Source organism: Quercus suber, unplaced genomic scaffold (genome assembly GCF_002906115.3).
Source record: "Quercus suber isolate HL8 unplaced genomic scaffold, Cork oak 2.0 scaffold_463, whole genome shotgun sequence".
NCBI classification, from domain to species: domain Eukaryota; kingdom Viridiplantae; phylum Streptophyta; class Magnoliopsida; order Fagales; family Fagaceae; genus Quercus; species Quercus suber.
The window spans coordinates 79,014-95,642 of NW_027069914.1; the positions used below are offsets into that span (position 1 = coordinate 79,014).

At 31.4% G+C, this 16,629-nt stretch overlaps 1 protein-coding gene across 1 annotated transcript; it reads left to right on the forward strand.

Annotated features, from left to right (window-relative positions):
- Positions 1-5,260: 5,260 nt before the first annotated feature.
- LOC112001878 (cucumisin) lies at positions 5,261-11,259 on the forward strand. Its single transcript, XM_024034042.2, is given in 12 exon segments — positions 5,261-5,499; positions 5,651-5,755; positions 6,141-6,226; positions 7,304-7,398; positions 7,508-7,540; positions 7,543-7,750; positions 8,010-8,520; positions 8,952-9,058; positions 9,277-9,495; positions 9,574-9,685; positions 9,952-10,165; positions 10,530-11,259. Coding segments are annotated over 11 exon segments (2,214 nt in total). The 5' UTR covers positions 5,261-5,499; the 3' UTR covers positions 11,054-11,259.
- The last annotated feature ends 5,370 nt before the right edge of the window (positions 11,260-16,629 follow it).

A 16,629-nucleotide genomic window follows, 5' to 3' on the forward strand; every position in this document is an offset into this window, starting at 1 on the left:
AATTAACCTGATTGCATCTTTCTTTTTTTCCTATGTTCACATGAGCTTGAATTTAATTTAAGAAAGGTAATAATAATAATTGAGGAAGACTCTCTGACGTGGGCTACCATAATAGGTGATCAGGAGTTTTTTCTTGAAAACTTGAACCTTGATCTTGATCCTGATTCTAATCCTACGTAGTACTTCAAATAGAAGTTAATGTTGTAAGAGTTTTACTACCATTTAAGGAAATTTTGTTTTGAAAAAGTGATTAATTTTTTTTTTGGACAATCTTTTTAAATTTTCATAAAAAATTTCAAAAAATAAATAGTTAATGGTTTACTAATGTATGGTATATATTAGTAAACCATTTTAGAAATTTTTTATGGAAAAACAAAAAAGTGATTTAATTTTTTTTGATAATTTTAAAAATTAACCTGATTGCATCTTTCTTTTTTTCCTATGTTCACATGAGCTTGAATTTAATTTAAGAAAGGTAATAATAATAATTGAGGAAGACTCTCTGACGTGGGCTACCATAATAGGTGATCAGGAGTTTTTTCTTGAAAACTTGAACCTTGATCTTGATCCTGATTCTAATCCTACGTAGTACTTCAAATAGAAGTTAATGTTGTAAGAGTTTTACTACCATTTAAGGAAATTTTGTTTTGAAAAAGTGATTAATTTTTTTTTTGGACAATCTTTTTAAATTTTCATAAAAAATTTCAAAAAATAAATAGTTAATGGTTTACTAATGTATGGTATATATTAGTAAACCATTTTAGAAATTTTTTATGGAAAAACAAAAAAGTGATTTAATTTTTTTTGATAATTTTAAAAATTTTTCTTTTCAAAATCGATAATTAACTAGACCCTTAATTTTTTTTTTTGATAACTTTTCAAATTTCTATGAACAATTTTAAAAAAATGAATGGTTAATGGATGCCTGCATTGACCAAACCTTGTTGTAATGAATAAGTCTAGTACCACAACTCACCCATGTGGCGAGTTGTGGTTGGTGGAGGGATGTCTCCACATATGGATGAATTGTAGCACAAATTGTGGCCTTAGACTTATTAGAGCATCCACAGCAGTAGAGTTAAAAATTTAGCTATTTGACACTACAAAAAGTTATTTTATTTATTTTACCTACACGCATACTGCAACAGTGGATTTAGTTGAAAATTGAATTAGACTTATTAGAGCATCCACAGCAGTAGAGTTAAAAATTTAGCTATTTGACACTACAAAAAGTTATTTTATTTATTTTACCTACACGCATACTGCAACAGTGGATCTATTTTAATTTTCAACCTAATAAAATAATATAAACATCACAATAAAATAAAATATCTCCTATAATAAAATAATATATCCACTACATTTAACCATCATAGCCATACACACAACCAGGCAAGAAATAATTTTTTTTTTCTTTTTTTAGCTTTAAGCTATAATTCATATCCATAGATAAATGTACATTATAACAATGAAGCTAAAAAAAATAATTTTACCCCTACTATTATGATTATTTTTTTATATTTTGATAATGGTAAAATAGTTATATAACTTTTTAGCTCAACTGCTCTTAGTTGTAGTTGCCAAAAATCTTTCTATGTTGTCAGATAGCACCATCAATCCGTGATTTGCATGGCCTCTTTCACTTTGATTTTTTTGTGCACGGTCTCCGGAGTAGTTATCGGACGGAACGCTAGTAAATTTGATTGAAAATTGAAGAAATCTCTTTCATTAGGCCCACCCCTTCAATAAACTTCATACATAAGGAAACGCGTCGTGGAGCGTCGGCTACTAAAAGCTTCACAGTCCTGTGTACACACACTGGACCATTTCAAACACAAAGAGTCAAGAGTCGTACCGCAACTGAAGCTAAATTCTATTTTATCAGGACAATTTTCTCATGGCTCTTTCGCGGAGCCTTCCTATGCCAATAGATAGATTTTCATTTTTCTATGCAAATTAAAAATTGATAGTTTCTATCGTTCTTGCTAAAAAAAAAAAAAAAAAATTGATAGTTAGCTCCGCCAACTTAGAGCAAATTAAAATACCATTTGAATCGGAATCAGGGATGCCAAGGGGGGCCATTAATCTTCTTTTACATTTGGTAATAAATTTAAAAATTACACAAAAATATACCTACTAGTCTCCGAGAAAACTTCTTGGCTCTACTACTGATTTGAATGCCCAAATACCAAAAAACGATCAACATTCTATGTTATAGTTTTTATTTTTATTTTTATTTTTATAACTTGTCACTACAGTAAACTGCTAGCAACAAGTTAAACACAAGAAATTGTTTTTTTTTTTTTTATATTCAATTCTCTTTTTCCATGAATAAAGAAATAATAAAAAATTAAAGAAAGAATATTTAATTGAAGTAGTACAATAATAGAGTATGGATGTAAGGTATATTGTTAGGTAGTATGCTAAAATTGATAAAGTAATTTTTTGATACGCTAAATGCTAAATTTTTTGGCAAACCAGATATTAATGCTCTAAGAAAGTTATTATTATTATTATTATTATTATTTTAAATGGGAATAAGTTCTTCTATGACCATAATTTTTGTGTTATGATTTTTTTTTTTTAAATTTTGACGTGGTAGATTATAAGTAATTGCCTACTATTTTCATATAAAATCACAACTTTTTCATTACCACTCAAAATCAACCACATTAGATTGACAACAAAAGCCGCGACTTGTGCGACTATGCATGATTGACATTTTCTACTTGTTACTAACTTATACGACCCTTTTAACAAAAAAAAAAACCTTATACGACCCACCACTTTTCGTTAATAAATTATAATTGCACAAATTAATAAGTTATGAAATGAAGTGTGAAATGAGTGTGAAAATGATTATATTTGTATTATTGTTGCAAAAGTTGTATCCATATTTTCTCTTCTTAAATTTCTAATTCCCAACTCTCAACAAAAATCTAAAGCTTTTTATGCTTGATTAGAAAAAGAATCACATTTTAGCTAATTAATCTCAAAATTTACTTACATCAAGCTATTAAAAGTTGCATAAAAATACATGATTATTGTAAAAAGTTTGTATTTTTACACTGTCACTATTAATTTTATACTTATTTTTTAGAATGAAAAAAAGATAATAGATGATGGTTTTTATGTATGAAGAAAGAAATTTTTTTAAAAAAAATTAAGAAAATTTAATATTTTAATAAAATATAATATAAAATAAATAATCTAATTTGAGATGTTTTGAAAAGCGAGTATTTATAACAAAAAAAACATAAATTTTTATATTAAAATAGATATAAATTTTTGTATTAACCAAGCAAACAATCTTGCTACCTTTGTCAATTTAAACGACAAAATATTTGGTTGAACACAAATCCCAATAAATAATTTAGAAGCACCGGAATCCCCGAATAGCGATTAGTTTGATCATAATCATATATGACATAACACAGGCCGTCCCATGGAAATGAAATTTTGTTTCGTCATCAAATTTTTATTTTATTTTATAAAAATGTCATTATCAACTTTGGAAATTAGTAAGTGCGGAACGCGTTGACTCGGTCTTCGACTTCGTGAAGACTTTTCCACTTCCGTTTATTTATTACTGTCTTACAAAAGTTTTCTCATTTTTTCGTTGGCTTTCGGTGGTGTGTGGCTTTCTGACAAAGGAAATAATTAAAGAGGTTGTTTTTCTGTCTTCTTCTTCTTTTTTTTTTTTTTTTGGGAAAGACGCTGGTTCATGAAACTCTTTATTATTATATTAATACGATAATTAATTTTTGGTGTAGACCGATATATTACACATCTGTTTTTTGTTTTGGGCGAAAGAAAAGAACGCAAAAAGTTGAACAAAAATTGCCAAAAGTCCTTCACTTTTGTGCTGCCACTTGAGTTACAAGCTCGCACAAGTCATAATAACTGAGCTCGCAAAAGTTGAACAGATGCAACAGAATGATGAAGAAAACGAATAAAATGTGGAACTATTTATTGCGTCTTGGTGCTAAGAACCTTTTTTTTTTTATTTTTAATATCGATAACTTCTTATGAGAGATATTTTTTGTACTCATCTAATTATCTAGTTATTATGTAGGGAAATATGTATACTGATTATATATATAAAAGTTGTGTATGCGGATATTGAGGCCTAGATAGAGCCATAGAGGACATAAGTTCCTGTTACTTGTTTTCTCAACAAAAAAATATAAAATAAGTGTTCCTGTCACAGTCGTTTGGAAGGGGTCAACATTCTAAGTCTAAGTCCTTGGCGCGTACAGTTGGTTCTAAGGTCATATAGACTTTCAGTGGACGTTCGGGAAGCGCATTTTACGCTTTTCAAGTCCTGTGTTTGATGTTTGCATTTTTTTTTTCTTTGAGCAATGATTATTGATTTTTTTTTTGTGTAAACAGTGCACATTAGTGTGTTTTGTGCACTGTTTACAAGATTTATAAACTTCATTTTTTTACAATTTTTTTATTAAAAATAGGTCTCATAGTACTACTATTTACATATTTAAAAATTATTTTGTTATAATATTTTCAGTTTTCAATTTTTAGCTGTATCCAAATTCATGTGTTAGGGACTAGCTTATAAGCTAGTTTTTTAATTTTTAATAGTTTTTTATGTATAATTTTTTAAGACTTTATTTTCTTAAAGTACACTTTCATAAATTTTTTTTTTTAGCAAAAATCTAAGGAAAAAAGTTTGGAACAAATTTTTCCTTGAGCGGGTTGTCCTTACAATTTTTAAAAATTTTTTTTTTTTAAAGAAGAGTACATTAATTAATAATGGTCCTTCTCAAAAAAAAAAAAAAAAAAAAATTGGTAATGGTCATTCTTCTCAAAAAAAAAAATTTACAATTTTTAAAAATTTTTTTTTTTTAAAGAAGAGTACATTAATTAATAATGGTCCTTCTCAAAAAAAAAAAAAAAAAAAAATTGGTAATGGTCATTCTTCTCAAAAAAGAAAAAAACAAGGTCATGGTCAATGGTCATACTAAAAGAATTTGTATCTAATTGTATTTATTCTTAAATTTGTCCATGTTCTAATTATAATTTAATAATTAAACTTAATGTTGTTTATTTATCTTCCACATTTTCAATTTCATTGGGGCAGTACAGGCATCTAATCTTAGAGTGCAACTAATCAATTCATCCCAAGAGAAATTTCAGTAAAAATTACTGCTTTGCTTTAGTAAAAATGATGTTAAGTTTCAGGTAAGAATAAAATGTGGGACATATCCAAGGAAATTTCGAGGGGCAACTAGTACAAATAGACACCTAAGATCTTAATTCAAGCTCAAGCTCTCCAACAAGCAAAGCAACAGCACCCTATCCTCTGCTTCCTATCCCTCTCCCAGTCTTATCTTCTTCTCACTTCGTGGCTATGCCACCACCACCTCTTCCCACCATTGGCTGCCATTAATTATTCCCTTGCACCCCGAGCCATTTCCAGTTAGCTCACCAAAAACTGTTTTAAGTACAATTGCTCTGGCCACAGCATCACCATAAATCAAGGTAAAACTTTTGGTTTTCCATAAATTCTTGATTTATATATATATATATATATATATACTTGGAGCTATGACTATAATGAAGATTAATTAAGGGTTACAATGTTGTTTTGATGGGGGCTTGAGTTTTAATTTAACTGAAGCATTTTGCGCAGATGTTTAAAATGGCAGGCCAAACCTCAAGTCTCTCAATGCTGCTCCTCCTCTGCTTTGCCTCCACTCTGCTTATTGCTCACTCAACTTCTCAGAATGACAAAAAGGCAAATATCTCTCTATCTCTGATCTCTAATCTCTTATGTTTTTTCATGGAAACGAGCTTTCCCACTTAATTTACAGTTCCACCAATTACCGAATGGAATGTAGTTGATTTTTTTTTTCCTATTTTAAATTTGATTAAAAAAGAAAAGAAAAGACAATATGCATCAAATTGAGATTAGTAGGGAATAAAGTGCAACACACAGAGTGTGATAGAAAAATTTTATGGTGAAATTGGCCTTTTAATTCATGCGGCACAATAAACAGACTTTATTATACACAGAAGGAGAAGGGACCCACATGTTCATGCACCTGAAACACCCTATACTGTTTTTTCCTACGTAACAGGATTATTAATGTTCTTCCTATGATATGATATTGTGTATGCAGGCATATATTGTATATATGGGCAACAAGAGAGATGAGATTTCCACATCATCCCTTTACACAAGCATGCTACAAGATGTCGTTGGCAGGTTATAAAAGTAGTATAATGGCACCACCAGAAACTTGCTTTTATGATGCTTGAATTTATTTGTTATAACAAGATTTTGACAATTTTCAAGATAAGTTTTTGTCATGTTATATTTAGAATTTTAAAAAAGAAATGTAAAGTGGGGTCTCAGTCTCACATGTTGTATTTAGACGACATGACTTGAAGTGATACTAATATCACATTATATTCAATATATTAAAGATATAGCGAGTTTCAGTTAACTCAACTGATAAAATATTTTATTGTTAAATTATAGATATTGAGTTTAACTCCATCTACACCAGAAGCCGACTGGTGTCAAGTTGAAATCCCAATTTACACCAAAAGTCGATTGGTGTCTTATCTTGATTATAAGAACAATTATTATGGAGTGAGCATCATTGGTTGAAATTTATATTATGTGATTTAATAGTAATGTTATGCGTATGACATATTTTTGTCACCTCATTCTATCTTAAAATTATTAATATATATGTTTTTTATATAAAACTTTATTTCAAAATTCTTAAAAAGTTTAAAACACTACCCTGATTAAAATTCTATTTTCTACTGTCTTTTTCTCTTTAAATAAAATATTAATCTCAAACAATGAACTTCTTGTAGTACAAGTTAATTTTTCCATTTTATTTTTATTAGCTATTTCATTATTAATGTCAATGATTTCTTAGTAAATTTTAATTTAAATGAATATGATTTTTTAATTAATCTGTGCAAACCTAATTTCTTCACAAATTACAAAATTAAATATACTTTTCTAGATTCTAGTCAAGAGTAACTCAATGACATTACCAAGTCTTTTTTTTAAATGACAATTCAAAGCCCCTCTCTCCTTGACTTTTTGTATCAGCCATTTAATTCAAAAGGTTAAAAAAGTTATTAAAAAAAAATGTGAACTTTTTTATATTTACCTTTTTGCATTTGATCCAATGGCTGATACAAAAATTTACAATACTATCTCAATTCACGTGAATTTACATTAGAAAATTATGGATAAAGTTATTAGGCGTTGAAATGCTTCTAGACCTTGACTTGTCAAATTGCATATGCTTGCTTTTAGTCATATTGGAGCAGAATCTTTACTCTATAGCTACAAAAGGAGTTTCCATGGATTTGCAGTGGAGCTAACTGAGCAAGAAGCTCAAAAAATGGCTGGTGGGTGAACCTGATCACAATCCCCCCCCCCCCCCCCCCCCCCCCAAAAAACTCCAAAAAAAAAAAAATCTGGAATTCATAATAAAATGTTGTAACAATGAATATGTAGGAATGGATGGGGTGGTGTCGGTATTCCCTAACCAAAAAAAGAGCTCCATACAACAAGGTCATGGGACTTCCTTGGCCTTCCGAAGCAAGTGGATAAACCAACAACTGAAAGCGATGCCATCATAGGAGTATTTGACACTGGAATTTGGCCGGAGTCTGCTAGCTTTAATGACAAAGGATTTGGTCCACCACCTAGCAAATGGAAGGGCAAGTGCCAAGCCTCAACCAATTTCACTTGCAACAAGTATATCTTTAACATCCAACCAAACTGTTTTGTATATATTAAGCTGCGTTATATTTTTTACATTTTTTATAATTACTAACATGGCTTGTTCATTTGCTGTGATTGATGCACAATAAAAGTGGTGTCAATAATACACTAAAGTGAAAGTGATGTTATTCTAATAACAAAAGCCATGCTAGTAGCTGTGAAAAATGTTGTGCCAAGCATAGAAATTTAGAGTCAAAAGTACAACTAACAAATATGGTTACACTTAACGCAGTAAAATCATTGGAGCAAAATATTACCGCAGCGATAAATTATTTGTAGAAGGTGATATTAAATCTCCAAGAGATTCAGACGGCCATGGGACACATGTTGCATCAATTGCCGCCGGGAACTTAGTTAGCGCGGCCAGCTTAGAAGGCATTGGTTTTGGAACAGCACGAGGAGGGCTTCCATCAGCACGACTTGCTGTGTACAAAATATGTTGGTCTTTAGGCTGTAATGATGCTGATATTCTTGCAGCATTCGATGATGCCATTGCTGATGGGGTTGACATAATATCTATATCACTTGGTGGATCTTCTAAGAACTATTTTGCAGATGCAATTGCCATTGGTGCCTTTCATGCTATGAGAAAAGGAATATTGACATCAACTTCTGCTGGTAACCGGGGTCCAGATCTAGCAACCCTCTCAAGCTTCGCCCCATGGTCTCTTTCTGTGGCTGCAAGCACCACAGACCGAAAGTTTTTCACCGAGGTCCAATTAGGTAACAACAAGAAATTTGAGGTAATTAAAATGTCTAGCCCCTGTTTTGGAATAAAATTCATTTATCCTACTCATAGAGTCATAGTAGAACATAGGAAATTTATTATGTTTTGTTCTCAAGGATGCAACAAAGGATTCTATGCAATTTTTCAGAAAAAAATAACTTTAACAAAATGTTAATACATCAGGAAAAATCTTTTGTTCCATCCTGAGTGTTTCATTTTATATTCCACAAATTACAACCTGTCACATGTACCTCATTTTTTTCCTCATAAAGTAACAAAAATTTAAAATAGAAAAGTATACAGAAACAGTCAAGGTATGATTTTTATTTAGTTTGAAAGTGTCAAGCTAACCATTTTCCTTAATCGTGTGGAATTGCGCGTGTAAATCATACGGTATAAAATTTAAACTACAAAGTAACTAGAAGAATTTCTTTATTTCATGTGTAGGGAGTTTCAATTAATACATTCGACCTCAAGAATGGAACATATCCAATAATTTATGGTGGAGATGCACCAAACAAGACATCAGAAACTGGTTCTCCCTCCTACGCCAGGTAACTGAAAAATAAAAAGAAAATCTATATAAGCTTGAACTATTTTTTGATATGCATATAAACAAAAAGAACAAGTTTAACCATTTTCCAGTTGTGTATACATAAATCTATCACACTAGCAAGTGAAATATTCCTTGTGCTTCAAAATAGAAGTAACAATTATAGACACTCTTCAAACAGGGTAGTTAAAAAAAATGGAACTTATTGCAAAAATGCAGGACTTGCAACGATGATTCTCTAGACAAAAATTTGGTGAAAGGTAAAATTGTACTTTGTGATGGTGAGAATGATGGGACTGGGCAACTTTTTGCCGGTGCAGCTGGTACTGTGATGCAAGGCCGACGCCCCGATTCCTCTGCTTTCCCATTTCCCTTGCCTGCAGCTTTTCTTAGCTTGGAGGATGGTGCAAACATTTACTCGTACATAAATTCGACAAGGTATTCATCTAAAATACCTTAGACAATTAAGGAATTCACAAGACATGCTAATCCTAATGAAGATGCACAATTTTACAGCAACCCAACTGCGACTATTCTCAAGACTAATGCCCGTAAAGATACATTTGCCCCTTACATAGCTGCCTTCTCATCCAGAGGTCCAAATCCAGCTGCAAACAACATTCTCAAGGTAACTTCCAAATAATCACTTATTTCACATTTGCATCTTTGTATCATTGAGTAATGTTAGGGAAACAACATTTTTCACAATTTTCCTTGAAAACTTTTGATATGATATATGTTCTAATAAGAGTAATATCACTTTTATGTGGATCAACTTCTATTACCATTTTGATTATACATCAATCACAACTTGTCATTTCATTATTTGTGAAAAATTTTATCCCCTAGAGTTAATGGTATTATTCATCTTACTGAATTTTCATGTTGTTGCAGCCGGATTTAGCTGCACCTGGAGTTGACATTTTAGCTGCATGGTCCCCAATTTCGCCAATTTCTGAAGTTTCTTTAGATGAGAGAAAATTTTCATATAATATAATCTCAGGGACATCAATGGCTTGCCCACATGCTTCAGGGGTGGCTGCCTACATAAAATCCATTCACCCCACATGGTCACCTGCTGCTATCATATCTGCTCTCAAGACTACTGGTAATAGCTATATTAAGTTCCCACTCTTGGCAATTTTAAGGCTAAAGTATACAGTTTGGTCTAAACTTTAGTGTACGACCAATTTTAGTTCTTTTAAGTTTAAAGTGATTGCTTTAGTCCCTAACAGACTCAAAATTAATCGCCTTTTATTTCCAAAGTTTAAAGTGATTGCCTTTTGTCTTTAACATGTGTAAAGTATGATGACATGTCACTTTTTAGTTTTGCCATGCCATCATTCTTTTATAAATATAATGGATGTTGATGAAAGGAAAAAGAATACTATAAGTTTGTTAGGAATTAAAATATTTTCTCCTACTTTTAATTCAGACCATAACCCTTGACTAATTTGGTGTATTACTTGCAGCTGTCCCTATGGATGCTGAAAAGAGCTCCGGAGCTGAATTTGCATATGGTGCAGGCAATATAAATCCTCTTAAGGCTTTAAATCCTGGTTTAATATATGATATTGATGCACCTGACTACATAAAATTTTTGTGTGGACAAGGATATAGTACCAAGTTATTACAATCTGTTACTGGGGACAATAGTCGCTGTCTAGAACGTTCTAATGGAACAGTCTTTGATCTAAACTATCCTTCTTTTGCTCTATCCATACAACCCTCAAATTCTATAAGTCATGTTTTCAATCGGACCATCACTAATGTTGGAACATCACCATCTACATACAAAGCTTCTGTGACCGCCCCAACTGGACTTAATATCAAAGTGAACCCTAGTGTTCTATCGTTTACATCTTCTGGACAAAAGCAATCATTTGCACTCACAATTGAAGGAACATTAGATAAACAAATGGTCTCTACTTCTTTAATTTGGGATGATGGTACTAACAAAGTGAGGAGCCCCATTGTTGTGTATGAAGCATTTTGATATTCTATAGATGGTACATGTATTACCAATATTAATAAATCAAAAGCTTTGAGGTAATATGCGCAGAAAAATGATGTAGTAAGTGATGAAACACAAAAAAATTATTGTAATTTGAACCTTTGCTCAATTGCAATTAGTTATAAAGATTATGTTTTTCTAACCAAACTAGTAGCCAATAAATGCAATGTACAAGAAAGTTTGACTAATATGTGTGTATAACATATTTAATTAATAAGTATTATTAAATAAATTTTCAATTTAGAGAATTTCAAATGACTCTGTTAGATATCATTTCAAATCTATAATATCACAAGAGTTTTTGTTGGAGTAAAATCTCCAAATTAAGTTCATATCATTAAGTCTTGTTAAATTTATATCAACCAATATATATCAGTAATTGTTCTTCAAATCATGTCATATTAAATTCTAAAATCCAACCACTAACTAAGAAAACAAACATAATATAATAAGAAATTGCTTGGTATTATGTTATAGGCCCTATTGGGTTGCTTTATCGAAAAAGACAATAACTTTTATTTAGTTTAAACCAACCTAATTTAGTATCATTTGTAACTCTAAAAATCAAATAACAAACATACTAGAAAATAGAATAATGGCGTGAGAAAAAGAAGAAGCGAAGTTTCAAAAATTTACGCAACAACATTAAAAACTCAAGACTAAATCAGAGCCAACAATTTTTTTTTTATGCACAATAGAAAAAATTTGTGTAGTATATGATGCCAAATTATGATGCTAGAGAAGTTGATTACGTAACTTTCTTGTTTGGGGAAGGATATATAAAGAATTTTCATAGGGAGATAACAATAACTGCTAATAACAGTAACTTTCTTCTTTTTCATTATCTTCAGGATAAAAAATGTGATCACTTTCTTGTTCCCTAGGATCGTGACAATGTTGGTTCACCAGTGTCCATGGCCACTTACATAGTTACATTGCCATTGTGAATGCTCTAGCGGGACTAAAAATTCAAGTCATACCAAAGGTCCTTTCATTTGAGTCTCTTGATAATTAAATAAATTCTTTTTGGTGAAGGTCACAACAGAGATGAATCGTAATATAATCTTTCACCCCTTTGTTAGTATGATGGGTTGCATCAAGTCAAGAACCCCATTATTCCTTGTTTCCTCTTGAATTTTTTATTATTATTATTATTACATGCATAATTATTTTCATTTCTGACTGAAGTGTTGAAAGATAGAGAAAAGAACACATATTCTGAACAAGAGCCTCTAGTTCCCTTGTTAGATATAATACAAGCCTATATTTATATATATATATATATATAATATTTTTTTTTTTTGGGTTTCAAAGGTCCTATATTATAATGTTAAGTGATAGAATAAATAGGCTAACCATAAATAGCGTAGAGTCTGACATACATAGACCATGATTTGTAGAATATCATGAACCATCATGGTTTTGTAAATTTGTAATACCCTGGATTACTATTGTTTTAGCTTTAGGACTAAGATACTAAGCCTACACGCATTTCTTATAGACCTTTTACATTGGGTTATTGTAACTTAATTTTGTTATTGTTTGTTAGTTTTAACTTTTTCTCGAAGGTTTAAAAATGTGTAAAATATTGTTAAATATATTAAAAATGTAGTTGCTAATCAAAACTTTCTGCTGTGGAAGAAGGCCATCTGCCAAGTTGCGTTAATTCTCTTGCTTCAACTTTCTGCTGTGGTTTGGTAAAATTATTTTACTTTTCATTTGTCACATCCCCCCTTTTTATTTTCTCGAAAGGCCCTTTAAAACCTTCTTCTTCACTTTTTTTTTTAATGGATCTTTTCCTTCACTTAAAAAAAGCAAGTCTTATCTTATTATATATTCCATAAGAATCCAAAAATAAAAACAAAAGCCTGTCTCCTCCTTTCTCTTTAGTCTTTAGTCTTTATTGTCCTTCGCTTCACATTATTGACGAAACCAAACGTGAAACACATATGACTATGAGAGTTGTTTAGCAATTAATCAAGATAGTCAAGTCTATCGACTGAGTTGCCAGTAAGGTACATAGCATATATGGATGCAGAGGCGTAACCAGGAATAATTACTTGGAGGGCCAAGTTGTAGTAGAGATACTAAAATATAATTCAACCAATTTTCATGTGATTCAAACCACAAAAATTGAAAACTACGACGATAATTTTTCGGCCCTTTGTATGGATACTCTATGTTTTTAGGTTGATATGGGCCTGTTATGAGATAAGCAGGTCGAATTTCATCTTGTTCTTTGATGGGGAATTTATATATTTATTTACGTGATCCTAGATCATGGTCTATCCCTTTAGATTGAATTCTTGAATATTTGGAGGGATGCTCAACAGACATTGAAGTATCAACATTTGTTTCTACAATTACCTAAGTTTTGAATGACATACAACTTTTTCTTAAAAAATGCATTAATTGTTTGTCATTTGCTTATTATTTGGCACCTAATTTCAATCCAATATATATATATATATATATATATATATATATATATATATATATGTATATATATCATTCAAAAAATGATAAACTAACTTGGAAGAGAGATATATAAATTATCATATAAAATTCATTCTTACACAGTCTCATGGCCCTCACCCCACCCGGACCCACTCAAGAGATAAACAACACAAAAGCCAAAAGGCTGAGTCATAGAGTCAGTGGGTCAAGAATAAATAATCTAATAACAATAAACACAAAAAGATAAAGTCAAATAAATATAAATTGCTTTAATGGCAAAAGATATCACATACACATACTTGATATCTCTATTATGCGATTTAGTATTTAGTTCAGTTCTAGAGAAAAGAGAGAGAACTGAGATGAGAATGACTGAATGAGATACCTTGAGGAATTGAGGTGAGGGCTTTAGGACTTGAGGTTGAGTGATGAAGGCTAGGTGAGGTCAGTGGCTAGTGGAGCTACAGCGTCACGGCGAGCTAGAGAGGCGTGACTGCATGACGTGAGGATTGGGAATTCAAGCAGCATGAATTGAGGCCGTCAAGCAGAGCGCAGAGGCGTGACTGTATGAAGACTAGGAATTTAGGCAGAAGCATGAGGTGATTTTTGTTTGATTAGGATTTAGGAATTTCAAATTTGGGGTTGGGCTGGGCTAGAAGCATCTTTAGTTTAAAGGAGAAGAATTTTGTATGATTAAAGATTTTGGGCTGGCTGGCTGGGCTAAATATGGACAAATATTTTTGTTTTATTTGAAATTGTATTGAACTAATTGTTGAAATAATTTGAGGGGGCCGGATTTAATTCTTGGAGGGGCCCATGTCTTTTTTTTATATACTCTTAAGGGAAAATTTAAAAATTTTGGAAGGGCCATTCAAAAGACATGAATAATTCTCTAGTATTTTATTCACGCAAGACGCAACACGTACAGCCACAGTGAGACACTTGTAAAGTTGTTTACATGTAAAGTGCCAATTTTTTAATTTTATTTAATTTATAATAAATTGCGGAAAATTTGGTCATTCACACTTGGGATAAAAACAAGGCAAAGTATATTTATAAACTATATAATTTTTAATTGTATGGAAATAAAACTTTTTTTAGAAGAGAATAACCTGAAAATTTTATTAATGAAGACTAGCTATATCAACCTGAAAAACATAATAAAACTATAGTGAAATTTTTTCTATTCACACAAGACAATCTGTAACATTAAGAAAATGTCTAGCCAAATTACAGTCAAGTTTGTTATTCTCTTCTAACATGAGAGTATAGTATAGTATTGAAAAAAGATTGATAGAAGTTTAAAGCTTAATTTGTAAAAGTATATAGGACAGCAATATATTTTTAATAATCAAACAAATCATATAGCTGCAGAATGAAATGTTATTTTAAAAAAAATAAAAAAATTATCGCATAATCAAGTACCGTGGACGGTGGATCTATAAAGGAAAGAAAACATGCGAAAAGTGGCTCTTTTATATGGCCCACGGCCCACTCTCAAAATGATTTCATGTTTCTTTTTTCTATGTTCACATCCTCCGTTGTGGGCCCAGAACAAAAAGCTCTTTCTTCGGCCCACCCTGTAAGAAAATAAGAAGAGGAAACATTCAACCACGTGGAGTGTCCACTACCGTACGGTGTAGAAAAGACAACATAGACAAATCAGTCGGTCGGACCAGTTTGTGGATCAGATTGTTGAATAATGAAAGAGAAGAATATCTGAAGAGAAAGAGATAGGCTCAGAAAGAGAGGGCAACCTTGCGTTCAAGCCTTTCAAACTTGCTTTTTTCACAATAGGAAAAATTAATTAGGTAGTCTGGAAGTAGGGTGGCAAATGGGCGGGTTTGGGTGGGTTTGGGGTGAGCATAATTGGGTTGGATCTATAAAACTCATTTACCCATTTAATTAATTCCTTAACCCAAATCCAATCAAACTCAATTATTATGGGTAAACCCCAATCCACCCAATTACCCAATTATCAAAATTACTAAAATGCCACTAAAGTGAAAATGACCAAAATACTCTAAAATCTTTAAAAATGACCAAAAATACTCCAAAAACTTGAAAATTACCAAATACCCCAAAAACCAAAAAATGACCAAAATACCCCTGAAAGCCAAAAATTCCAAAATACCCCTAGAACCTAAAAAATGACCAAAATTTCCCAAAACCTTAAAATTACCAAAATACCCTCCAAAACCTAAAAAAGACCAAAATATCCCAGAACCCAAAAAATGAACCAAAATACCCTCTAGAACCTAAAAAATGACCAAAATATCCCTAGAGCCCAAAAAATGACCAAAATACTCCTGAAACCTAAAAATTACAAACAGACCCCCAAAACCCATAAAATTACCAAAATATCCCCAAAACAAAAAAATGACGAAAATACTCCCGAAACCTAAAAATTACCAAAATATCCCTAGAACCCAAAAAATGACCAAAATACCCCTGAAACCTAAAAATGATCAAAATACCCCCCCAAAACCCATAAAATGACCAAAATACCCCTGAACCCCAAAAATGACCAAAATACCCATAAAACCTAAAAATGACCAAAATACCTCATAAACCCAAAAAATGTCCAAAATACCTCCAAAACCTAAAAAATTACTAAAATACCTCTGAAACCTAAATAATGGCCAAAATAACCTCGAAGCCTAAAAATTGACTAAAATAACTCTGAAAACTAAAAATGACCAAAATACTCCCGAAACTTCAAAAATGGCCAAAATAACCACGAAGTCTAAAAATTAACCAAAATAACCTAGAAACCTAAAAATGACCAAAATACCCCCTAAACCCAAAAAATGTCCAAAATACCTCCAAAACCTAAAAAATTACGAAAATACCTCTGAAACCTAAATAATGGCCAAAATAACCTCGAAGCCTAAAAATTGACCAAAATAACCCTGAAAACTAAAAATGACCAAAATACTCCCGAAACTTCAAAAATGGCCAAAATAACCACGAAGTCTAAAAATTGACCAAAATAACCTAGAAACCTAAAAATGACCAAAATAGCCCCTAAACCTAAAAATGACCAAAATACCCCCTAAACCTAAAAAATAATCGATATACCTTCGAAACCTAAAAATTAA